Source organism: Dreissena polymorpha, chromosome 14 (genome assembly GCF_020536995.1).
Source record: "Dreissena polymorpha isolate Duluth1 chromosome 14, UMN_Dpol_1.0, whole genome shotgun sequence".
Taxonomy (NCBI): Eukaryota; Metazoa; Mollusca; class Bivalvia; order Myida; family Dreissenidae; genus Dreissena; species Dreissena polymorpha.
Genome location: NC_068368.1, coordinates 31,827,882 through 31,855,558, shown reverse-complemented (window position 1 = coordinate 31,855,558; position 27,677 = coordinate 31,827,882). Strand labels below are relative to the sequence as shown.

Below are 27,677 nucleotides of genomic sequence, written 5' to 3'. Positions count from 1 at the left end.
ATTGATTACGCACTTTATGACGTATCTTGTGTGACGTCATTTCTCTGACGAAACATACTAGTATAAGCAAGACTCTGCATTTTATGGACAACAATATGGAGGTGGTAGTGTTTAATAAATCTAGTAGCAAATTATACCATTTTGATAGCATTGAACGAATCCAAAAGGCAAAACGTATTTCGGATTGTTTGTTTGTCATGCATAATTGTTAACTTCGATAGGAATAAAACAACTCGCTCCGACAGGATTACGAATTCGTAAATTGTGTTTTGGCCTTTGGGTCAGAATGGTGAGCATGTGTACAAACGCTATCAACAAATACTGTGGTTTAAAATGCATTTCGATAAATGGATGGAAGAACAGAAAATGGAAAATGGAAATGCATATCATTGTAACTTAGATGTTATTAGGCTAACATTGGATTAAAGTTGTCATTTGTTTTGCTGTTGCATATTTGTTTTCAATTTCTAGCAATAACAATATCACTTGCTTTTGCATTTTTTTTTTATTTCTAACAATAAAAAATAATTAAATATCACATTCTCGATTCGTTTTTTTTATTTCCTCTCATATTTTCAATAGGAAAGTATTAAAAAGAGACATACAAGCAAAATATCGCCTGTGTGAATCGATTATAGTACATTCGGATACTTTTTCTCGGTAACGGCTTTTATCGTTATAAAACAATTGCTTAGTGCACTTGTACTCAACTGTCCAATATGGAAAAAATACAGACTTTTTGGATCCAATACCGGAATATATTGGACGGTCACGTGGTACATATGAAGAATGCCGATTGGATGAATTTATTGGATATAGAATAATACAAGTTATTTTCAATAAAGAAATAATAAAATGTTGGTCATTTACGTTAAGAAAAGCTTATGTTTTACTAGCAACCAGAAAACTATTAATTAGCGGCATGTGCCGCTAAAGGCATTCCACTGTTATATTTGCGAAGTGCAAACAATTAATTAGCGACCCAGGCCTTTAATGGTCAATTAGTAAACTTATTAACTATCATTAATTTGCCGTGTGGATTGTACAAACTGTGTAATGAACACTGAAAGAGTAAATAAGGTCTGTTGAACAGTTCAACACATAGTATATAATAGGTGGGTTGTTCATTTCATTTACAAAACCAGTAATGGCAGAAGAATATCCGTGCGTGTATTGTGAACGGAATGTCAGCGAAAATGACAGAGCGATATCATGCGACGAATGTGAAAGATGGCAACATCTGTCGTGTGAGACTGGTGTCAGTTTACGGCAGTATAGGAAAATGATGAAAGGGGAAGTCGAATGGAAGTGTTGCGAGTGTAGCTGACCGGTTCCAATGGATGTTACATCCGAGGTGGATATGACGATCCGCCTAGTGTCTGAGCACGCCCTGACACGCGTGCATCGGAAGAAATACCAAGGAGTCCATGGGCAACTCTTCCTCATATGGGAGCAGTATGAGGACCATGAGACAACGACAACCCAGCTTCTGTGGGCATGTAGTCGCATTGCAAGTCTGGGACCTGATACATCCCATGACCAGGTTCACGACGAAGACTAGGTCTGAAGAAAAACAACTGAACAAAAAACATGTAGTGTATAAGAGGCTCTGTTTCATTGTTTGTATATAAATGTGCTACGTGTATAAAAGGCTGTTTTTATTGCTTGTGAATATGTATTTATTTGTGTAATTTTTTTTTTTTAGGAAATCTTGTGAAATCTGTTTAAAAAAACGTGTAGTGTCCTGTTTTTGCTAAGAGGCTGTTTTATTGTGTGTATATATGTGTACAAAATGTGAAATATATCTTGTGGCGTGATGTTTTATTTTATGTATGTATTCCATATCAATATTATTAATGTACTATATATAATATATATGACAACTTTAAAATATATCTTTGACTGAAATATATTTAATTAAATTTATTATATTTGAATTTAATCTTCAATTATGAAAAATCGCATGCAGAATACATTTAACCTGAATAAATAATCTTGAAATTAAACAATGATGTTTTTACATGGCACAGAGGTGACCATCACAGGTGCAAAAGTTTCCCGTTTTCATTCAAACCTATACGGTATTATTCACACCCACCTGGCTATATATTATCAGTGGGACGAAACGCTACCCCTTTTCAACAGTAATATCAGTGGCTCGAACTGGTAGTGGGACGAAACGACCATAACTCGAGAAAACCACATAATCCCCAGTTCCAATTCGGAGCGTGGCAATAACAACAAATTTTCTCCAAATTATTCAATCGTTTTATAATTGCAACACTTTGTAATTTTCCGATTTTTAAATCCTCAAAAGATGCATATAATGGATATTATAGAGCATGGTAAATCTTCAGTATTACTGTTTCATCACAAATAGAACTAAAACGAAAATTTGCAAATCTGTCATTTTACCAAAACGTGCCCCTTTAACATAGGATTGGGCGAAAAACTGACTTTCTCCATTGCATGGTAGCAATTTTATATAAGCTTTCGATTGTGATTATGTGCTAAAAAGGCAACGATGTCATGTTTAGGTTGAAATAAAATAATGTTTACATAATTGAAGTAGGCGCCGATGATTAGCAGCCCAACGAAATAAAACCCGAAAGAAAGAAAAAACGCGAAAGACAGTGATAACGACTCGCTCCCTTACCGGTTTGTCCCTTGACGTTTCGCCCCTAATTTCAACTTGCCCTTTGTTTTTTCAAAACGACAATATTTCGTCCACCACTTTTATAAATGTGAAAGGATGTAAATAATGTAATAGAACATTTAGCTGTTCTAATTAGAGATCGCGGTGGTGTAGTGGATGAGGTGTCCGCCTAGCGATCGGGAGTTCGTGGGTTCGAAATATTGAAACACATCATATAATTATGGTACAAATACATGTCGATTCTCGCCCGCTTTTTCATAATGACTCAACCTTTATTTTAGAAAGACTCTCCCATTTTTTTAAAAACGACTATCCCCTGAATACATTAAGTGTGAACGTATGCAAATAACTTGCCATCAACATGCATTTATTAAGTATAATATATAATACACATATAATTTGCTCATTTTTTACGCATGTATCAATGTCTTATATTGTGGATCACGATGAGCTGTAATATGCTTATGTGAATAACATGTTGTAATATCATAACAACCACGTGATCAACCACGTGTTAAGGGTTCCCGCTAAAGCCCGCTTCGGCGATAAGCCCTGCACACTAGCTATCAAGCGAGGCAACTGTATGGACGCTTTTATGCTACCTGTAAATATGTTAAATAAAATTGTAGAATAGAAGTTCGTGTATCTTGTGATATCGCCTTCACATTAGCGTTAACATTCACATACCAAATACACAATATACAACCAAAACATACCTGTTCCGTTCTATTCTGTTTAATAGCGTATTTCAAACACAAAACCATATGCATTCTAAACAAATTATAATACATGTACATAAAAATTCAACACGATAGATTTTCGAACAAAAATATTGACATTTCATGAAACCCTACAGGAAACCGAGAACTCTCCAAATTATTCAATCGTTTCGCGTTGCAACGCTTTATAATTTTTAGGTTTTAAAATCGTCGTAAGACGCATACAATGGCTATATTAGAGCATGGTTAATGTTCAGTATTACTGTTTCCTCACAAATATCATAACTAAAACGAAAACTTACGAATCTGAAACAACTTTTTTCAATTTTGTCAATTTACCAAAGCGTGAAAAGATCCCTTTAACATATTAACTTGGGTCCGTATAGCTTTGCCCTGTTTTCCAGAAGCTTGCTGGTGGTTTCACTTTAGTCAATGTATCGACCCAAAAGGTTCCATAGCTTTCACTGAATATGCCTTTTCTGCTTGGCCTGTTGGCATCTTAGCTTTCTACAAAAAGACGACTTTGGAATTGGGTGTCCACTTAATTCTTTCGCATCTTCAAACACATGTATGATAATCGTCGAACCTAAGCAACGGCAGCAGCCAATATTTCCTTCGTGAGCTAAGGTACACCATAGCATCATATTCTTTATACCCGGTACTCGTAATTTTTTTGTTGTTGACAATTTAATATATTATGGTACATACACGTACAAAATGTATTTTGAAATGTAAACATTACTTTGGGGAAATTAAAGATATAAAATTGCTGCATGATTTGGGCTCCGAATCATTGAGTTTAAAGTATAAAGCCACATTAGTGGATTACAAGTTTTTGTCGTAGGTCGTTGATTTAACTCTCTTCAAACAAACACGAAAATGTTATTAAATAATTAAGCATTAATTATACAAACGGCCTCCAAAATGTTATCAGAAACGTCTGATAAAAATAGTCGATGTCAAATTCTACATAATACGATGGTTTCATTTCCTTATTTTTGCGATACTACGAATCATTGCGATGCGGCGAATAATCATAATACCGGTATGCCTACAATAGTGCTACACCATTTATACCAGACAGTACCAATCGATTGGCCATTGTCGACTCGGGTACTACTTGCATGTATCCCGGGTACTCTTAAGTATACTTAAAGACTGTACCCGAGTTGTATTCCCGCCCAAAATCCAATGTCGTAAAACAAGCTACGGGATACGAAACAAAATTATCTTTGAACAAACCTGCCTCAACATGCTTTTTTAAGTAAGAGTTTCGATCATATAGAGGCCATTTTACTGAATTTTGACATAAATATACAGTTTATTTGCAAAAAAAGCCGACAACGACCAATTTAGCGTTGAAATTCCGTACCCAGGGTACATTTAAGTATACTTAAAAGTAACCGGGACTCATTTAAATAGTACCCAAGCCGACAATGACCAATCGAGCAACAGTACCAACATTATAATATTACCGTAAAATTAAGAAGTAATTGTTGACTACATGTTTTTAATACTTTTGTTGTATTCCCAAATGACCTTATTTTTTGCGATACGGCGAATAATAATAATGATAATATGTCTACAATAATAGGTAAACACACTGTTCATAAATGTATAAGAAATTCGATTATTTGCAAATAAAAGTCATCTCACCATTTAAAAACTGGTTGAATTAACAGTTTACTATGCTGTTAATCCGCCTGTCATATGGTTAAACCTAGTATTCCCCCTTCTTCGCTTATGTAAATCAAAGCGCTGAAGGCATTGAAGTTGTTCGCTATCGAATAATCTTAGACGCAACTCAGTTTTCAAAATTATGTTATAGCTTTTTATATCGCAAGTTGTGTAGATTTATGGACCTGTGTGAACGGGTGAGTGGAAAGGTATATGTCTGTTTGCTAGTTTGCTTGTATATAATGTTTGATATTGAACATTCGTTTGTATAGAGAGAGATATGTACGAGTGAATTGTTGAAGAAGTGTTGTAGATAGTATGGACCTGTGTGAACACTAGCTTGAGTGTAAAGGTATATGTCTATTTACTAAGTATTTGTTTGCTTGTATATAATAAATGTTTGTTCATGTACATTCGTTTCTATATAGATCACGCAAAATTGTTATCAAGGTATTTTTACAGATATTTGTTAATGAAGGAATTTACAAATTTATCCATATTTGTGTCATTAAACGATGAAATAATAGAACAGTTGTCATTTATTGCGACGTAATTTTTATAAATACTTATTGATTGAGACATTATCCGCACGGTCCGAACATGTTCAAATGTAAACAAGTATGTTGGAATTAATGTCATTACATCAATTTAATTAATTATTTTATTAAATTTAGTAATACAATATTGAAGGAAGTGGCACACGAAACGAATATTATGTTCAAATTTAAACACGTATATTGTCATTAATGTAATTAAGCAACTTAGATATTTTATTAAATTATTAATACAATATAGAAGGAAGTGAATCACGAAACGAGTATTAATTCAGACATGGTCCGTATGGTCAGCTAATCTGGGCCGAATAGTCCGCTAATCTGGGCCGTATGGTGTGCAAATCTGGGCCGTATATTCTGTGCTGTATGGTTTATGGTCCCTAATTCTGGGTGTCATAAGGTATAATTTAAGATGTTAAACTAGCGTGTCAAAAATGTGCTTGAGGCATAACTTGCATGCTTTTATGGATCGCTAATAGTGTACATCAGTATGGATTTTTGAACATTATTATTTTATTATATAGAAAAAATATTATGCCATCTTAAACATGTTTCCCTTGTCACTGCTCTGAATATTAATACAATCGTCTTAGACAAAATAAACACGAAGGACCTGTTAGACTTAACGTTGCATGATGATTCAAGTGAATGCTGTTTTACTATAAATTTACACGTCTATATATTAAGTAAGTTTCAATAAAGAATAATTTGAATGGCTAAATTTCGAAGCTTTTGCAATCTTGCATTCGTATAACAGACATTCAAGTTAAACGGACCGCACTAGAGTGAGTCTCTTGAGTTCAAAATGGCGTGAAAAACATGATATATTTTAATTGGAATGCATCGAAATTGTGATAAGACAGACAGACAGACAGACAGAATAGTTTATTAGCGTCTCACTTTTGTACATAAAACACAATAAAACAGTACAAAATCATAATATATATATATGTACAAAACCACTCTAAAAGAGTTACGAGAGACGATAGTTCTAAAAATTCTAAAAAATGTTCAACGATTATATACAACATAGAATCTTTCATATCTGTTAGAATATAAAGAAAGATACTTAAGGAGATTCGATTTAAAATGATAAGTGTTTTTACAATAAATAAAAAATACAAATGTTAGAAATATAAAAAAGATCCTAATGAAATTCGGTTATAATTATTAGTTTTCTTAGAATAAATAAAAATATATATCATCAAACAATACAGTAAGAGAAAATTATGTAGTACAATGTATATTATTATTTGATACGAAATTGACTATGCGCACACATTAAGTGGATTATATATACATGTGGTTACGTCGCTTCATTAAAATGTCATGACAGGCTCTGGCACTGGGTTTAATGATGCGGTCATCTGACAGCAAGAAGTTCATTTTCTCTCTTGGGTTTAATGTGTTGAATTGTTGGTTTACCAGAAGAGCACTTTCTGTTAAATTAGATCTTATGTTTTCATTTGATAAAGAAAAAAATATTTTGTTATGTTATATTCATTTTAAGGTTAAGTCGATTTGCTTGCTTGTTCTTTATAATATTTCAGATAAAATTTATAATAAATACCGTTTGAAATAACCTTGCCACACGTCAAATAGATATTTGACACGTATTATATTTATATAACTTAAAAAAATCAGGTGCGAAACAATTAGGGGAGAGACAAATTTACTTTTAAGTGAAATGTAACCCACCATTGCTGATGCTTTATTTTCTTTAGTTCCAATCGTCCTAGTTAATTCGTCAATCAAAATGAAAGATTCGACGTCCACTTAGAAAAACATCAACAAACCCTTGTTAAAACGGTAAGATTAATGAACAACTGAGTACAGTGTCTCTCATTCATTACCAGTTTAAGACTTATGTATTTTACTTTATCTGCACTTAATGACTTATCGTTATCGTTAACATTGGATTTGATTATTTTCCGATTCATCTTCTTGTTTATGTTTTTATAAATTAACTCAGGCTTTTGCAGGCTAATTCTTATTATGGAAGACAATGCAGGCGGTTTCGAGAAAGACGATGAGGGGTTTGCTGACTGTGACAGTCCTGATGATGAAACTATGGAAACCAATCTGGCAGCAGAAGGGGAAGGCAAGTTCGATTCCAGTACTCGCAGCTTAATGCCATTAACAGCAAAAGTCGCAAAACCTATGTTAGGGGCATGGACTGATTGAGCCCATCAGGCCTTAAAGAATCCACTCGACCGCTCGCATATGTGAGTGAAGTTGACGGTCGGGCGAGTAAAGTTTGTTAAATACTCGACCAACCGGGCGAGTGCAGTTTTTCAAGTTGAGAAATATAAATTCAGTTCCAGAACTCCTGCCACATCAATACAAATTGCGAACAATTTTTCGAACGAACAAAAAAAAGGTTTAGCAGACATTCCCAAAAGAGTCGGACAGTCAGACCTGACCGACGTTTTAAAGACAGGTCCGATTGAAAATGCCATGTTGCCGGTCCGAATGTCCGGGAAATAATGCAAGAAGAAAAGTTGATTTATTTGATAGAATTTGTTCCAGTGTGCAATCATTTGAGAACAAATATTCCTAGGCATTCTGGAAATTTGCGCTTGGTACCAATTTTGTCCGGTCTTTTATTTATCAATTTCTAATTTGCAGCTGGCAAAGAATGAACGGTAACTGACGAAACCTCTTCGCTACTTTCCAAAAGATCTTACGATTCTGCGAAATGCTGCTAATGTCCGCCATCTTGAAATTTTAAGCAAGCAATGTTAAAAACTGCAGTAGCATATTGTAAAGCAATATGTTAACCGAATTATATATTGATTACATATAGGGCTGTAACGATACATTCGAATATTCGAATTACTCAAATACAGCTGTGGACGAATCGTATTCGTTATTCGCCTCCGAACCGAATATTTGACGGATACAAACAACGTGGTTTCAAGTTTGAAAGTTTAATCATCTTATCCAGTGCTCCAGCTAGCAATAAATAGAGGGGCGCTGTGCCCCTCTAAAATTTGCCCACTTAAAAAGCGCCCCTCTATTTTTCTGTCAAATGCCCTTTTAATCTCTAAATTCCTGCTTACATGACTGCCTGGGGTGTATTAAATCAGCACATTGTGAACAAACAAGCCCCAAGGGCATGGTTTGTTATCAGATCACTAATTAGCCTTTTGTTGCAGCCGATAGTAACATGTTGTGAAAGATTATCTCTGAGGTCACGCTTGGTTAGGCACAATCACACTCGAATGAAATCAAACTCAGCTCTATTGATTTTTTTAAACTTCTGAATACTTTGGCTAAATTTTTTTGTTTGCAAAAATAGTGATTTTTAATTATTTCAAAATACCTATTAACATTTGAAAATTAATCATCTTTTTTTAATGCGAATATTCGGTTATTTTTTAGTCCGAAATTACGGCATGGAAAACATATTTGTGTTTGGATTTTATTTCTGAACTTTAAAACACTGTCCTCAATCATGATGAATTTTAGCATGAATAGGGGCAGACAGTTGTTATTTCAACAAATAAAGAACTTGTTTGGAAGGAGGATTTATCACTCTGCAAGTAAAATGTAATGTTGATATTGTCATATATTTTGACCTAACAAAACTGTCAACGTTGTTGACATTAGTTGAAATAACGTGTTGTTAAATAAATATATCCTATTATTAACAATAACAATGTTTCATTTTAATCTCCAGACTGGATGCTACTTCATGGTGACATTGATCATTGTTTAGACTTTAAATTTGTCAAAATAGATTTTTGTTTTAATTAATATTATTATTGTGGACAAACATTGGCTCAAATTTATTTAAAGCAACGAATTTAAGTAGTGACAGTCACAACGTTTTTTTGAACCAGTGAAAACCCTGAATTTATTTCATGTTTTCTTCATTTCATTTTCTTCTAAAAGGCCACTGATGCTGAAACTGGAACCTGAAAGATTAACATGCAGTTCAATGATGATAGGTGATAAAAAAACATCAAAATTCCTCCCCTCCCCCCCCACACACACACCTGAAAGAAATATGATATCTACATATCTCTAATGCGTGAAGTCGAATGCTAGCCCAAGTCGGTTAGGAAATTGGCTACTAAGTTGTTTTCCTTAGCGCCAATGTAGATAGTAATATATTTATTGTTATTTCATTACACAAAATGAGGAACAGCATACAATTGGTGAAGTCATCCAATGCACTAATGTTTACAATTAATAAGTATATAGTATAACCAAAGTATATACTTAAGTATATTTATAACCAAATGCCCTATTTTCCAAAATTACGCGTGAAATGTGCCCTTTTGTGGGAAGCTCCCCTCTATTTTGAAAAGCTGGCTGGAGCACTGTTATCTTACCTTACAAATGAAGGTTCATACAATAAACCCCTATATTTAAATGTTCTTCTTATTCCGGCGTTTTTCATCATGTTTACCCCACCCACTATGTTACACAGTGAGATTATCAACAAAAATGGCGGGCACAGGTTGAATATTTACGTCATTGAATTGAAAAATCTGTCGATGGTTGATGCTCAAACATACACACAAAGGATTAGCAGATGAAATGCCCTTTTTGTTTATCGTTATGACAATGATTGTGCAACTAATCAACAAACATGGAGCCTAGCAAAGGGAATGCTATTGATATCGTTCATACTATATGAGGTTATGTCAAGTTGCTTAATTGTTCTACTCAAGGATTTTATTGGTACTAGTCATGTTTTCAAAACTGTGTTCAAAGTTTAAGCAGTTCTAGCCAGTGTTTTGTTATTTCAAAGTGTTATATTTCATATTTTCAGTATGCAATGATACTCAATTAATCAAATTGACAAATATTCATGGTTTCATACTTTATAATGTCATGTCAAGTTATCAGTATTACTTTTGTTTATTGAAATTCATATTCGCGAATAAATATTTGTATTCGCCACCCTGTATTCGTGATACATATCGTATTCGTCACCTAGTGTATTCGTTACAGTCCTAATTACATATTTGCTAGTTTACTGGTTACTTGTTTACATTTTCTACATTCAAACGATATGTATATAGAGCATTTTATTATATGTGCAAAACATGTACATGTTTTCTGACTGTCGTATTCGGATACAGTATGATTCCTCAATTTTAATTTATTTTTGACGTTCTGTATAACATTTTTATAGAATGACGATACACATGCGGTGATACGGATGGTATGGTTTATAATATTTCCCATTGTAGTCACCAAAAATTGCAACTAGAAATACTACAAAAAAAGTACAATAAGCTAGGTCACAGGGGTCTCCCCCATAGGGACTCGGCCCTTAATCCCCGTTGGGGTCCTGCGGTCCCAGACCCCTAGCTTAATTTTTCGGATTTCAAATTTGGGTCAATTGACACCCCTGGAATTAAGAAAACAAATATGTAATCATACAACTTATTGACTTAGGAAAACAACCAACACTTAGTATTAATGGAGCATCTGAGTTGTTGCCGAATGACATAACACTTAACTTCGCAAATATATAAATACGATATATATGTTTGTACATTGATGTTCCTGCAAGTTATCTAAGACTATCGGACCGGATGTCCTGTGGACTTAAAATACTTTTGGGAATGTCTGGTTTAGTACACAAAAAAACTGTACTTTCGTTTTGACAATGAAAAATGACGTCATGGGCACAGTAAAAATATTCTTGAAATCAGCTGCGCTCTTTTCGTAGGTGTTAGTGCTCTTAGCTAATCGATTAAAAGTGAAAAAAACAGTTAAATATATTGGTCATTCTGTGAAGAATAAAATTTCATTTTAATATAAATATCAATTAAAAAAAAAACATAACTGGTTAATTATAATACTTTTTATATTTAATTAAAAATAAACAGAAACAATAATTATTAATAAACAGAATAAATTGTGATCAGAAGCCTTAGCCAAAATTTACCATATTGTAACCATTTGTCAATCAAGCGTGTCTTTCAGTAAAAGTTCGTCTGAAATATTAAAACTCAGCATGGAAAAGGGTTCTGTTTTAAAATATCTGCAAGGTGGTGGAGACAGGGAACAGAAAGAAAGGTCATCAAAATGAGAAGCGGAAAGTATTGAGAAAAGGAAACAGGTGCAGAAAATGTAAGGAAAGCAAATAAAATCCATCAGATAATGTAGTTAATTTGTTTGCAGTTTAGTGTCACTATGTAACATAGCAGAGCTCCAGATAAGGGTCGTATTTTCGTAATTACGAATTATTTTCAAGTCCGTTACGTATTTATTTTAAAATCTTGTCGTACTATTAAGAATTACAAAATCAAGTTACGAATATTATTTTTACATCGGTTCGTATCAATTTTTTTTAGAGAATTTCGCGTATTAAAGATTTTTTCGGTGCTTATATAGAATGGTTATCGGGTTTGTTTAACAAAGCGCAATTTTTCCAATAAAAGCGGCGTGTACAGTCTCTCTGTCAAAAACAATAGCGGCGCCCAGAGAGCGTCTTAAAAATTTGCAAAGCGTGCAAAAACACGCTTTAACATATTGTACGAGTGGAGTGGAAGGGACAAGTCCCGTGGCTAATCGTTGAAAAGATTGATAGGGGGGACCCGTTTTAATTGTGAAATATGTAAAAATTCATCGAAGGCATGCAATCTAAGCACAGTTTGGGCATATGAAGGTATTTGAAAAATAAAATTGCATAATACTGACTAGACACTGTTGAACTCGTATACATAAAGTTGCTAGTATGTTTATTTTGATTTTTTTGCATGAAAATAACCATTATTATTTATTTTTAGATCATTTATAAAAGTTAAGAATTATTTTCCAAAACTTCAGAGTTAAGAATTATTTTGGAAGATCTTGTAGTAACGTTAAGAATTTCACAAAACCTTATCTGGAGCTCTGACGTAGGTTAAAAAGGTTCTGGTTGATCATAGCTACATGTATAAATATAGACATATATATTTTTTTTAAATGAAGGGCAAGTAGATTAATGTGAAAGGCGAGTGGATTTTCAGGCCTACTCGCCCTGCAGGGCGAGTGGCTCTGGAAGAATTCTTCAAGGCCTGCCCATGGCTCATTCAGTCATGAAACTCAGATTTCTGCCATTTTTTTGCCCATTGAGAATGTAAGCATACCAAAACCCTGAAATATAGAACTTTTGCGTTGTGACATTTTTATTTTTCACATTGGAAATTATTGGTATCCACCAATTATCTTGAGTCAAGCGGCTATGGAAACAACTAAAATAATTTCTGAAATAATTCAAACAATGCCGCAATAAACGATGTACATGCACCTTTAAAGATTTATTTCATTAACCCACGTCAAAATTGTTTATTTACAGAGTGTTTAACCACGCAAAGCTGATAGTTCCATACACACCCGCAAATGACAAACACTGCGCGCGTTGTTTACCTGTTGAGAGTTCACATCCGAAAAGCGAGAGTACTCGATTGCAATAGGCAGGAGGTCAACAAAACTTTTGATTCACTAAACAAATTTAGAGAAACTGAAAGATTAATTTTTTCATAACTTCTATTTACCGTTCAACAAGTTTCTGTTTTATCGGTCGATCTTCTTTTGAGCAACATTGACTCGAAAAAGTGCTCAAGAGTTGAACAAGAAATAACATTTGCAATTTGTTCAAATAAATTTTGGCATATATATGTTACTATTAAAAGATTTGATAAAATTATCATCCAATCTGGACAGGGTTTACCCAGTGAACGTGTGTATATCGTCATGTATTAACCTATTTTCGCGATGTGCGTGCACAGATCATTTCATGCAACATTTTCAGGGAATCGTGAAAAAATGAAAGCAAGTTGAATGAAGAGTACTGAAAACATGCACAAAATAGGCATAAATTTGGATTATTTTAGTTGAAGTTAGATGTTTAAATACAATTAAATCGTTTTTTTCCTTATTTTAGTCGTGTCTGTAATTATTTTCAAGCGAAGCAGGCTTTTATATCAGGAAATTGGGAAGAGGCCCTAGCCTTTCAAATTGGGAATTTCATGCGCGATAACTGCTCATTTCGGGCAGAAGGTGTTTTTTTAAGTTATTGAAACAGGGTCTTTTTTATTGTGCAGAAGTATTAAAAGACACATTGTGGTGCTATCTTAATCATATTAGAGCCCATTGCTTTCAATTTTGGAGATGCCCAATATGTCGTTAAGTAAAAAAAAAAATATTTTTTTTTTTACAATTTGGGAAATTCATCTATCAATATTTGGAAAAAATGACCTTATTTTCAATTGGGAACGGGCCGAGTTTTGGCCCCTGTTATATAAGGGTGAAAAGTCCTGCGAAGTAATATTAGTACATGTAAAACAAAATACTCCGAGCGCATGCTTGTGACGTCATCACGAGAGCCACATTCTTAATGTAAACAAAGTGATCGAAATTAGGTTATGCTCAAAATTAGGGAATCATACGATATTTTTTATTGTTTTGTTTGTAATAACACAAACCCATATAAAAATAATTGTACATGCCTTTTTGCTGAAATGGTCAGTATCAGTGCACATTTTATTTGTTCTGTTGCAGAAATTGCACTTACAGAAAAAAATTGACACACCTTTCCCTCCTTTTTGGAATTTTACAAAAAGCAATTGGGAATTGTTTAGCTCGACTATTATATATGAAATATATAAAGTGAAGCTATCCTACTCACCCCGGCGTTACGTTCCGTGCCGTGCCGTTAGCGTGCAAATGTTAAAGTTTCGTACTACCCCAATTATTTTCATTGTCCCTTGACATATTGCTTTCATATTTTGCATACTTGTTTACCAACATCACCCCAACCTATTAACAAGAGCAGACAACTCTATCAAGCATTTTGTTATAATTACTGCCCCTTTTATACTTAGAATTGCATATTATTGATAAATCTCTGTTAAAGTTTGCGTACTACCCCAAATATTTCCTATATCCTTTGACATATTGCTTTTATATTTTGCATACTTGTTTTCCAACATGACCTTAACCAATAAACAAGAGCAGACCACTGTATCAAGCATTATGGGCCATAATTTATGGCCCCTTTTACACTTAGATAATTGAACATTTTGCTTAAATTGCCATAACTTCTTTATTTATGATCACATTTTATTATTACTTTGACAAAACAACACTTACCTGAATACCACAATGGATTCCACCCAAACAATACCCCACCCCCCTACCCAGAATCCCCCCCCCCCCAACCCGCCCCCCAACCTGCCCCCCCCCCCAATTTTTTTATTATTTTTTTTTTTTTAAACGTCATCTAATAAATTGCCCCACCCCACATTATACCCCCCTCTCACCCCCCACCCCCCTAACCCCCCCCAATAAAAATTAATTTTTTTATTTTTGAAAGATCGTCTAATAAATGACCACACCCCACATTTTACCCCCTCTCAACCCCCCCCCCCCCCCAAAAAAAATAATTGTTCCTTTTTTTATTTTGAAAGATCGTCTAATAAATGATTGAATATGAACAATTTCCCCATGATGACTTACGTTATAATGTCAAGCACTCGAATACTCGAGCGCGCTGTCCTCTGACAGCTCTTGTTCTTGATTGGGAAGTACCTTTTACTGGTACTGTATAAAGAAGGGAAAAAAATTCACTAGATTTTGCTTCACTGCTGATATTTGGCTGGGCATATTATATTTATTATCTTCGGTACCTTGGAAGTTGGAATGAGATGAAATCGAATGAGATGTGTTAAAGCTTAGCTATTTTAAATTTTTACTCAATTCGACAATATGGTGTTTAATTTTTCTCCAGATCGGAATATTCACGGTGCCTATACCACGTGACTTTTTCGGATCTGTGTTGTGAGAATAAAGCGCGACCCAGTTAACATTTTTAAGGATCTCTTTAAATATTTCATAATTTTTAATGGAATTAAGTGGAAAGCCTGCTCATTCGTGAGAGTCTCCTATACGTATCATGATCTTTTTAAACAAATAAGTATTTTTTCAGTTAAGTGCATCCGCGCGTTGGAACGGTTAGAAAAATGTCAGATCAGTGTGGGGACTTCATATTACAAACGGGCGGTTGCACTTTACTGAAAAAAATACTTACTTATTTAAAAAGATCATGATACCTATAGAAAACTCTCACAAATGAGCAGGCTCTCCACTTTATCCCATTAAAAATGGTGAAATATTTTAAAAATACATCATTCAAAATGTTAACTGGGACGCGCTTTATTCTCCCAACACAGATCGTAAAAAGTCACGTGGTATAGGCACCGTGATATTTAAGGGGATCTGATTAAGATATGGACTATTTCTGAGATTCCTGAAAATTTGTGATAAAAGTGTGAGTGAAGTACTATCAATTCCGTGGCATACATTTTTATATTTCAGACATGGGCCCTAAAATTCGGGTTTGAACCTTTGAACCTTTCGAAGAAAAGGGGGCATATAGTGATCGGACTGTCCGTCTGTCCATCTTTCCGTCACACTTTGAGTTTAGGTTCGAAAACTGCTCATAACTTCTATGTCCCTTGAGATATAACCTTCATATATTTGGTATGCATGTGTATATGGACAAGGCCTTTCCATACGCACACAAATTTTTAACCCTGTGACCTTGACCTTGAACTTAGGGTCCGCGTTTAGGTTTCGAAATCTGCGTTTAGGTTTCAAAAAAAGCTCATAACTTCTACGTCCCTTGAGATATAACCTTCATATTTGGTATGCAAGTGTATATGGACAAGGCCTTTCCAGACGCACACATTTTTTTACCCCTGTGACCTTGACCTTGAATTTAGGGTCCGCATTAAGGTTTCGAAATCTGCGTTTAGGTTTCGAAAAATGCTCATTACTTATATGTCCCTTGAGATATAACCTTCATATTTGGTATGCATGTGTATATGGACAAGGCCTTTCCATACGCACAAAAATTTTGACCCCTGTGACCTTGACCTTGAAGTAAGGGTCTGCGTTTAGGTTTCGAAATCTGCGATTAGGTTTTGAAAAATGCTCATAACGTCTATGTCCCTTGAGATATAACCTTCATATTTGGTATGCATGTGTATATGGACAAGGCCTTTCCATACGCACACAAATTTTGTGACCTTGACCTTGAACTTGGGGTCCGCGTTTAGGTTTCGAAATCTGCATTTAGATTTTGAAAAAAGCTCATAACTTCTATCAAGCGTTTATAGGGGGCATAAGTCATCCTATGGTGACAGCTCTTGTTTGCAGATGAATTTCTCAACGACCCTAATATCTTGTGTTGTTTTATTGCAGATGAATTACTGAACGGCCCTCGTGCCACAGTGTACTATCAGGTGCCTGTGTCTCCCACAGAGAAGGAGGAGCAAGGTGTGGACTTCTCCAGAGAGGAGATCGAGGAAATGAAGAAGAGTGAACCATATCAGAAGAAAATATCCACCTGCCATTTGTATGTAGTTTAATTACAGCGATTTTTTGCCTAATTGGGAAAAGTACAGGTGCATGTACCATGCCTGTTGGAAAAAACAACGCAAAAATCAGATAAGAAATTATTGGTCTTCTGATTTGCTTGGTATTAATTGGCCAAGCCCAACTAAATATTCTTTACGTGCCTTTTTGATAATTTGTTTGAGTTTCAGTGCTCATTTTATTTGTTCACTGGCAGATAATGAACTTTTGGAAGGAAATTGAGGCAACTTTCTCTTTTGGGAATTTTTCGGATGTAATTTGGGAATTTGGAAATTTTTCCTCAAGTTGGATAGTTGCTTATACGGGTGGAGGGAAACATGGCTTAATTATCAAAAGGATTCAAAAAGCCTAAGCCGGTTTTCTGTGCACTAATATAGTTTAAACTGGGCTTGCTGAGATTCTTACTTTTATACTGATGGGTTTGTAACATGCATCTGATTTTATGCAATATTATAATATAAGACAAGGGGCTTGCTTTGGGTAACTGCCTATTTTACGACTGTTTAAGAGGTGGGAAATATAGGCTTTGTCCCAAATATAGGTACTAGTTTTATAATTTGAATTTTAAAAAAGGCTATAAGGCTTTTGAAAGTTATTGATAATATTTACATATTTGGTTTTGTTGCTGTTGTTTTTTGCAGTTTTCAAAATTATTTGAGTCATATGGCCATGCAAGGAATTGAAACTTTGATCATTTGATTTGTAGACCAGCTCTCTTCCAACTGACATAGTCAGTTGGTGGTCATTTACATTATTGATGGGATTTAAACACAGTGCAGAAATCTAACAACCACATGGTAATAAATTAATAATTGTTATCAGACTCTTTCAAAGAGCTTCAGCACATCAAATTTAATGTTTTAACTCTCTTGCCATATGCTTTAATCATGCAATAATAAGAAACATCAGTACACTCTGGTCAGTAGCTAAGCTGTGTGCTATGAAATCATGCAAGGTTTCATGGTCCTATAGCCAGACAGAGTAGCTGATGCGCAAGCGGGTCTAGAACTAGGCTGGCCACATTTGGCATAATACCCATTTTTGCTTGGGGCAGCTCAAATATAAAAAATGCTTATTTAATATCCAATTTTTTACTTTCTGAAAATCCCTAAAAATGTAGCTTATTATCACCCTTTCGTAGGGTAATATTTCTAAAAACAGATGTGTTTGCAAAATTCTACATGAAGTATTTGGCTATGAATTGCGATTTCTTAGAACCAACATAGAAAATATTGTATTTTGACTTTAACTATTCACTGTAATGTAATACATTTATCTATTAGGTTGAAAGCCAGTTTCCTTTCATCCACAGATGTAAGCAGTGCTGGTATGATGCCAAGTGTTCCAAGCACTGCCCAGAGTGCGGGGGTTACGCCATGGACCGACCGTGTGTCGTATGTGGGGGGCAGTGCCATCAGACGTGGCGGAGAAACATCGCTAAGGTTTGAACAGTTGTGGAATATTTTACCCGCGATATGAAGTAAATGGGGTAGGGTGTACTAGAATCTCTGTGTACATCTGTCCGTTTGTCCATAGACACTTACTTGTCTTCAGGCATTCTCCTACTCAACAATTCATGCATTCAAACTTGTAGGTTCTTTGAATTATGATATGAAGATATGCATGTGGGATATTTATTGTCTTATGTTAACAATTACAAAAGATATTCTATAACATAATGCAAACATATTACAACATACGGGGGAAGGGGGGCGGGGGTATTGTTAGTAACTTTTATAACAAAATCGTGTTAATATTGGTGGGTGAAGAGTCATGGATTTGAATTTAATAGGACAAATATTTCCATGAAAAAGCAACCAAGAAGGGCATTATGAACAGCTTCCGTGTCCTCTGGAAAATCTCTATTCATTTCATATTTTAATGAAACTGCCTATTTGAAAATCTAAAATAAATTACGTGTATGGTAAAATAATACCAATGGTATTGATTATTTGAGTCGTGTTCTGAGAAAACTGGGCATAATGCATGTGCGTAAAGTGTCGTCCCAGATTAGCCTGTGCAGTCCACACAGGCTAATCAGGAACGACACTTTCCGCCTAAATTGGATTTTTGCTTGGAAGAGATTTCATTTTAACGAAAAATGTCATAAAAGGGGAAAGTATCGTCCCTGATTAGCCTGTGTGGACTGCATAGGCTAATCTGGGACGACATTTACGCACATGCATTGTGCCCAGTTTTCTCAAAACACTTCTCATTAACCTAAGCAAAAAAATGTAAAAAAAATTCATAAACATGTCACAGGCTCCCTAACTTTGTTCAGCAACTTTTTTAACTAGATCCTAGATCTTTCCATAAGCACTAATAGTTTCTGTTTAAATATAATATTACAGTGTATGCAATATATATATGGGCCGTGCTCTGTGAAAAGGAGGTTTAATGAATGTGCATAAAGTGTCATCCAAGATTAGCCTGTGCAGTCTGGGCAGCCTGATCAGGGACAACACTGTCTGCCAACACTTATTTTTTGCTAAGAAGAGACTTTCTTGAAACAAAAAATATTTTAAAAGCGGAAAGTGTTGTCCCTGATTAGCCTGTGCAGACTGCACAGGCTAATCTGGGACAGCACTTAACGCACATGCATTTAACCCCTTTTCACAGAGCACAGCTCATATATATTATATTACCTGATTTCCTTCCCATTTACAGACACATTCCTTTCACAAGGCACACTGGGACGGGAAATGTGACCTGCCACTGGACGTTCAACAGGCTCTCATGCAGGCTTCGGACTCAGACATCTCGGAACAATCAATATCTCACGGTCTACAGTGTCTATCAACTACCTAGCGTTGGGCAAACAGGCCATATTATATAATTCTAATGAAGATTATTATTGTGCTATCACATTTAGAATTTATTTTTTCATTATTGATTACCTGATTATATCCATTTGCATAATCAATTTATCTGTAAATGAGATGTTGTTATTCTGCTTTTGCATAATAAGTTCTTCAATCTTATTGTTGTGTTATGTCATTTAACTTTATTTTGAAACTGTTTTTCGAAGATTATCTCCACAATTAACAAAACTGCCCAAGCTATATGTCTGACCCATTTGTCATACATTAAACGGACGTATTTTGTGACATGTTGGCATTATTATTGTTAGGTTTGTCTCACAGGTTTAATAGAGTCTGCTATCTGTAAGCCAAATGTATCTCTGTGTTCCACACATTTCACTTCTTGACTCAGTAACAAGCGTCACACTTATGTATACCATGCCTTATGATATTTGGTATAACAAACCTTAAATTTGCTATTTTAATAAACCCTTACTTTGCTTTCCCACTTTATAATGCCATTTACAGACATTAGCATTGTTTTAATATACCATGACGTTCTGACATAATATCTCATTTGCATGATACTGGAGTCATTTAAATGCTAGTTTTCTGAAAAAATTGCTCTAAGGCTATATTCCGTACAGAATTATGAAAACGTATTTCTGAGTTTTTGCAACTGACTAACATTCCACTACTTCTTTCCAGTCAATATTTCATTGGTGACAATACTTGAGAACAAATGTGACAACTACTTAAGGGATAAAAACATTGTGTCAATTTATATTTTCTTATTGAAAAACAGAAAAAAAAGATTTTCTTGTCTCCTTATTTAAAAAAAAGGCAGTCCTTATATAACTAAATAATAAATGAATAGAATACATGTACACATGTTTGCCTATGATGGATATATTCAGAACTACTTATATTAATATTTGGTTATGATACAAAATGAAGCGTTTGGCTGAAATTTGTCTTTTTTTTTCAGTTTTTGAAACCTTCCATTTGCGAATACATATAGTTTTTTTGAAGGCATCCTTACTGTACTTGGGAAAATGTTGTTTGATTGTGTTTTTTATATTTTAAAACATAATTTATATTGTTCACTAGTGGAGCAGTTGTGTGCAGTAACGAGCACTGCTTGATTACATTGGTTCTGTCTTGAATGAAATAGTTTGGCTTAATCTCTTTCAAATGTGTAACCAGGCTAGCGCGCTAAAGTTTCTGTTATGTTACCTTTGGAGCAATTAATTGACATTCTGTTGTTGATAGTGTACAAAACCAAGTCATACAAAGTAATCATGAAATATTAATTACATTGTACTTTGTAATTGGTTACAAGTGTATCGGTTCATTGATTGTTGGATACTTAAGTGTGTTATTGCTTTTGTTTTTCATATGTGTTTATATCAGAACAAAGAAAGTGTAATACGTTGTTTACAGTAACTCTTTTTTGACATAGACATCTTGCCATTACTGGTAAGGCTATAAATTCAAAATGACCTTGCAACAATAAGATTGTAAGGGTCTTATAATAAAAATATAATGTGTAGAATTGAGTTATTGCATTATTAGCCTAGGTTGTAACCAAGGTGTTGTTTGTGTAATGCCTTCAAATTTGTGGATGTAATTAACCCATTTATGCCTAGCGTCTAGAAAAAAGGCATTAGCATGATGCGGCGTCTCATCAGGGTCTGCACTGTTTTCTTAAAGGAAATTCTGTAAGAAATATTCTAAATATAGAAATAAATATACTTGACATTCCTAATTTTAGAAATAAATTGATCCAATTTAGAAGGATTGGAGAGTCCATTAGGAATAAATGGGTTAAAACTAAGAGGCATGTCATGCGAACGTGGGGCTTCAGCCATATGCACTCAGCATGGCTCCAGACCAGCCTGTGAAATCAAGCAGTCTGTCCAGGATCTACACTGTCTACAATTAAGTCAAGCAAGTTTTGTGGTCTCATTTAAGGATTGTGTAGCCCCTGATGGGACTGATCGGAGGCACAGGCTGTGTTGGAGCTGCCCTGCGTGCATATGGCATGATAAACGTTTTTACTAGTCTTAAAGTAATGATTTGTAAGAATCAAATGAGTCGTGTTCTGAGAAAACTGGGCATAATGCATGTGCGTTAAGTGTCATCCCAGATTAGCCTGTTCAGTCCGCACAGGCTAATCTGGGACGACACTTTCCGCTTTCATAGTATTTTTCGTTTAGAGGAAATCCCTTCTTACCGAAAATTTTGTTTAGGCAGAAAGTTTCCTTCCTGATTAGCCTGTGCGGACTGCACCGGCTAATCAGCCTGTGCAGACTGCATAGGCTAATCTGGGACGACACTTTCCGCACATGCATTAAGCCCAGTTTTCTCAGAACAAGGCTCAAATGCTCTCTTTCAACAGAATATGCCTCCTTAGTGGCCACTTCATTAAAACCATTTTAACATTGAAAGCATTTATCCAAACGGTTATCTAGGAAGTGTCAAGTACCAATGCAGGTCATTTGGTGAAAAATGTTGAACTTATGTAATGCCACCGGTGAAAATTGAAATGACTTAGTTTAATGTGAGTAGTCTTAATTCTCCAATGATTATGAAGTTTTATTTGCATGTGCTGTAAGTCAGATAATTATGTGTCTGTTTGGAGTTTTGATATTAAGCATATTTTTGCTGCCTGATACATGTATCTTGTTTGCAATGTGTTTGGGAAATGTTCTTGTAAGAGACATGCTCTTGATTAATTTGGAACGGGGACCCTTTTCAATATGCTTCAGTGTGTTGATATTTAACCCATATATGCCTAGCGTCTAGAAAAAAGGCCTTGGCAAACAGCGTAGACCCAGATGAGACGCCGCATGATGCGGCATCTCATCAGGGTCTGCACTGTTTGCTTAAAAGACTTTCTGTAAGAAATATTCTAAAGATAGAAATAAATATAGTAGACATCCCTAATTTTGGAAATAAATTGATCTAATTCAGAAGGATGGGAGAGTCCACTAGGCATAAATGGGTTAATTTAAGCCTCTTTGTATTGACCTGAACAGAACAGAACATGTGTTTTATTATGACTTGCACAATGTACATCGTCAGTATAACAAAACAAACAAAGCACGATTAAGAAGATTCATGTTACGTTAAGCATATAATTTCAGTACCTATGGTATACAATTCTGTATGTACAGTATACCTGGTCTTTACTATAAAACATGTTACATTTGATTATTACATACATACAACTTGTGTTAATTTAAAATGTTCAGATTATGTGTCTTTGTTTTACATGGTGCATATACAAGTTGTGAATAACTAAAGAATAAAATGGTTTTATGTGAACAACTGTTAAGTTATACACATTTGAGTGTCATTTATTAATGGATACTTGTTCCAAAGTTACTGACCTCTTGCTTCCAAGTGCATATATTTGCTTCAGTGCATAAGAAATGCAAATGTACAAAGTAAAGTGCCTGACCAAACTACAGATCTGAAGATGGCAGGTTCAATCCCCGGCCGCGCCATATCCAGGGAGCAGAATCAACAGGTTTTCAGGGGCTTACACACAGGCTGGACAGAATGTAACACACCGTGCAAATATCTCAAGTTATTGAAATGCATTTGCAAACATGTTTAGTGCATAAAATACAGTTTTAAGGTAAAAGAATAATCCTTGAATTTGTCTGAAATTTGTGACAAAATTTCACGTTGTTTAAAGAATAATCGTATACATGAATACAGTAAAAAAATATAACTTTTGAACAATAACGCATGCGTATTAGATTAAGTACTTGTGATGTATTTTACAGTGCCATTGTCTTCCTCTGATTCAAGTAGGCAGTGGTCAGTTGCTGGCATCAGTATGTTAACTAAGCACTGGTGTAGGCAGTGGTCAGTTTCTGGCATCAGTATGTTAACTAAGCACTGGTGTAGGCAGTGGTCAGTTACTGGCATCAGTATGTTAACTAAGCACTGGTGTAGGCAGTGGTCAGTTACTGGCATCAGTAGACAGTGGTCAGTTACTGGCATCAGTATGTTAACTAAGCACTGCAGTGGTCAGTTTCTGGCATCAGTATGTTAACTAAGCACTGGTCAGTTACTGGCATTAGTATGTTAACTAAGCACTGGTCAGTTTCTGGCATCAGTATGTTAACTAAGCACTGGTCAGTTACTGGCATCAGTATGCTAACTAAGCACTGGTCAGTTTCTGGCATCAGTATGTTAACTAAGCACTGGCCATTTACTGTCATCAGTATGTTAACTAAGCACTGTTCAGTTACTGGCATCAGTATGTTAACTAAGCACTGGTCAGTTACTGGCATCAGTATGTTAACTAAGCACTGGTCAGTTACTGGCATCAGTATGTTAACTAAGCGCTGGTCAGTTTCTGGCATCAGTATGTTAACTAAGCACTGGTCAGTTTCTGGCATCAGTATGTTAACTAAGCACTGGTCAGTTACTGGCATCAGTATGTTAACTAAGCACTGGTCAGTTTCTGGCATCAGTATGTTAACTAAGCTCTGGTCTCTTGATTCAAGTAGGCAGTGGTCAGTTACTGGCATCAGTATGTTAACTAAGCACTGGTCTCTGATTCAAGTAGGCAGTGGTCAGTTACTGGCATCAGTATGTTAACTAAGCACTGGTTCTGATTCAAGTAGGCAGTGGTCAGTTACTGGCATCAGTATGCTAATTAAGCACTGGTTCTGATTCAAGAAGGCAGTGGTCAGTTACTGGCATCAGTATGTTAACTAAGCACTGGTTCTGATTCAAGTAGGCAGTGGTCAGTTACTGGCATCAGTATGTTAACTAAGCAATGGTTCTGATTCAAGTAGGCAGTGGTCAGTTACTGGCATCAGCATGTTAACTAAGCACTGGTTCTGATTCAAGTAGGCAGTGGTCAGTTACTGGCATCAGTATGTTAACGAAGCACTGGTTCTGATTCAAGTAGGCAGTGGTCAGTTACTGGCATCAGTATGTTAACTAAGCACTGGTTACAGTGCCATTGTCTTCCTCTGATTCAAGTAGGCAGTGGTCAGTTACTGGCATCAGTATGTTAACTAATCACTGGTTAACCAGCTAACACAGGTAAAGTGTTCGTTGATTAACTGAGTGATATGAATGAAATGCCGTTGAAAAATGTCCACAAATAAAAAATAACAAGTTTCTGTTTTGAATCAATACCTTTCTATATTTATCAATACTGATTTTTTGTTTCAAATCTATTCATTTTCTTTAAGTTTTGCTTAAGAATGTCTTAAATGTAAATTCATTTACTGGCAATTTATTAATGAAAATATTAGCAGAGGTAATTGTTTTAAACATTTGTTAAATCAATTTTAATGTACTGCATGCACAACGGAAGTTTATTTGAAATTCAAATTATTAAGTGCAAGTCATCAAATGCTTTTACAAGAATTTATAAACAAAGATTTAACTTTAATTTTTTTACAACATTTTTCAAATGATTTTTCACCTATGTTTTTCAAATGATTTTTCACCTATGTTAGATTAATGCCAGATTACAAAGTATTGAATTAATTTTAATGAAGGCCCTGTATAGTAAACTTTGCGGGTTCCTTACTCGTCATGTCTGTTTTTCACAAGTTTAATGTTTTTGTTTGTTAACTATGCTTTAAACTTTAAACATTAATTTTGGTGGTATTGTTGTTTATTTCACTGAGAAGTGCAGTTCACAAGAACGTTACTATGCACTTTATTATTTTGAGTTATTGTCCTTGTTAGTTTTTCATTTTTAGCTCACCTGATTGCTCAGGTGAGCTTTTGTGACCGGTCTTTGTCTGTCGTATGTCCGTCTGTCGGTCTGTAACATTTGCTCTTAAACACTCTAGAGGCCACATTTCTTGTCCCATCTTCATGAAAACTTGGTCAGAAACTTTGTCCCAATGAAATCTCGGCGGAGTTCGAAACTGGGTTGTGCCGGGTCAAAAACTAGGTTAAAAAAAAGAAAAACCTTGTAAACACTGCAGAAGTCACATTTCATGCCCAATCTTCATGTTACTTTGTCAAAATGTATGTCCTAATGATATCTTGGTTGACTTCAAAAGTGGTTCCAACCCGTTGAAAAACATGGCCGCCAGTGGGCGGGGCAGTTTACCTTATTTGGCTATAGAGAAACCTTGTTAACACTCTAGAAGTCACAAATTTTGCCCAATCAACATAAAAGTTGGTCAAAACATTTGTTCGATTGATGTCTCGGACAAGTTCGAAAATGGTTGAGATCGGTGAAAATACATGGCCGCCAGTGGGTGGGGCATTTTTCTCTATTTGTATATAGTGGCAGTTTTTCCTATTTGGCTATGGAGAAACCTTGTAAACACTCAAGAAGTCACAATTTTTGGCCAATCATCATGAAAGTTGGTCAAAACATGGGTTTTATTGATATCTCGGATGAGTTTGAAAATGGTCGGGATCGGTGAAAAAACATGGCCGTCAGTGGGCGGGGCATTTTTCTCGATATGTATATAGTGAAAACATGTGAACACAGTAGAAGTCACATTTTTGGCCCAATTTTCATGAAATTTGCTCAGAACATTTGTTTCCTTGATACGAGAGTTGAGTTCAAAAATGGTTCCGGTCAGTTGAATAACATTGCTGCTGGGAGGGGGGCAGTTTTCTCATTATGCCCCCCCCCCCCTTCCAAGAAGAGGGGGTATACTGTTTTGCTCATGTCAGTCCGTCCATCCACCCGATGGTTTCCGGATGATAGCTCAAGAGCGCTTATGCCAAGGATCATGAAACTACATAGGTACATTGATCATGACTTGCAGATGACCCCTATTGATTTTCAGGTCACTAGGTCAAAGGTCAGGGTCACCGTGACCCAAAGCAGTAAAATGGTTTCCGGATGATAACTCAAGAATTCTTATGCCTAGGATCATGAAACTTCATAGATACATTGATCGTGACTCGCAGATATCCCCTATTGATTTTCAGGTCACTAGGTCAAAGGTCAAGGTCATGATGACCCGAAATAATAAAATGGTTTCCGGATGATAACTCAAGAACGCTTAGGCCAAGGATCATAAAACTTCATAGATACATTGATCATGACTTGCAGATGACCCCTATTGATTTTCAGGTCACTAGGTCAAAGGTCAAGGTCACGGTAACCTGAAATAGTAAAATGGTTCCTGGATGATAACTCAAGAACGCTTATGCCTAGGTTCATGAAACTTCATAGGTATATTGATCATGACTCGCAGATGACCCCTATTGATTATCAGGTCACTAGGTCAAAGGTCAAGGTCACAGTGCAAAAAAACGTATTCACACAATGGCTGTCAAGGTCACGGTGACTCAACTTAGAAAAATGGTTTCCGGATGATAACTCAAGAATGCTTATGCTTAGGATTATGAAACTTCATAGGTACATAGATCATGACTTGCAGATGAAATAATAATGAAACTTGACCAGGATGTTTGTCTGGACAATATCTAGGTCAAGTTTGACATTTGGTAAAGATTGAATGAACCGACTCCTCTGGTGAGCGAACTAGGGCCATCTTGGCCCTCTTGTTTGGTGTTGTCAACTATTGGTTTCCTTTCTCTTACAACAGAAAAAAATTATGTATTTTCTGGAAACTTAATATAAAGATACATTTTGTCAAAACCTTGCTAACGGTCACATAGGGGGGTGAAAAGGTCAATGTACAGTTATTTCAGCCATTGTGATGAAACTTCATGCATTGACATCTGAAATCAAGACTTTGCTTGGGAGCGTATAAGAGTGGGTATATTATTTGTTTTTTTTTAGTTTGAAAACCAAACGGTGTTTTCTGTGTTTAATATATGTGTATGAATTTTCTTATATTCCAAGCTTTATATGCCTATTTTCATGGACATGGCTTTGAATAAATGCTTGTGTTTTCTGCAA

General features: G+C 35.4%; 2 protein-coding genes across 4 annotated transcripts in view; one reads left to right on the top strand and one right to left on the bottom strand.

Annotated features, from left to right (window-relative positions):
• LOC127857683 (uncharacterized) overlaps positions 1-2,641 on the bottom strand; it is a 32,397-nt gene extending 29,756 nt beyond the window's left edge. Inside the window, exon 1 of one of the 2 annotated variants that reach the window (XM_052394290.1) lies at positions 2,560-2,641. The gene's annotated coding sequence lies outside the window, so the exon portion shown is untranslated. The other variant, XM_052394291.1, reaches the window with a different exon arrangement.
• Positions 2,642-7,315: 4,674 nt separating this feature from the next.
• Positions 7,316-27,677, top strand: LOC127857677 (uncharacterized). 2 transcript variants are annotated; one of them, XM_052394267.1, is made up of 5 exons: positions 7,316-7,415; positions 7,589-7,707; positions 16,821-16,974; positions 18,307-18,436; positions 19,662-27,677. In XM_052394267.1, exons 2-5 carry the CDS (start codon positions 7,602-7,604, stop codon positions 19,800-19,802), a joined length of 531 nt encoding a protein of 176 aa, XP_052250227.1. In that variant the 5' UTR covers positions 7,316-7,415; positions 7,589-7,601; the 3' UTR covers positions 19,803-27,677. The 2 variants fall into 2 exon arrangements, with proteins under 2 accessions (XP_052250227.1, XP_052250228.1); XM_052394268.1 differs by having other exon boundaries at positions 7,339-7,415; positions 7,579-7,707.

Coding starts and splice junctions, on each gene's coding strand:
- LOC127857677 (XM_052394267.1), top strand. CDS start 7,602: ATGGAAGACAATGCAGGCGGTTTCGAGAAAGACGATGAGGGGTTTGCT. Junction 16,975..18,306: donor AAAATATCCACCTGCCATTT/GTATGTAGTTTA, acceptor TTTCATCCACAG/ATGTAAGCAGTGCTGGTATG. Junction 18,437..19,661: donor GGCGGAGAAACATCGCTAAG/GTTTGAACAGTT, acceptor TCCCATTTACAG/ACACATTCCTTTCACAAGGC.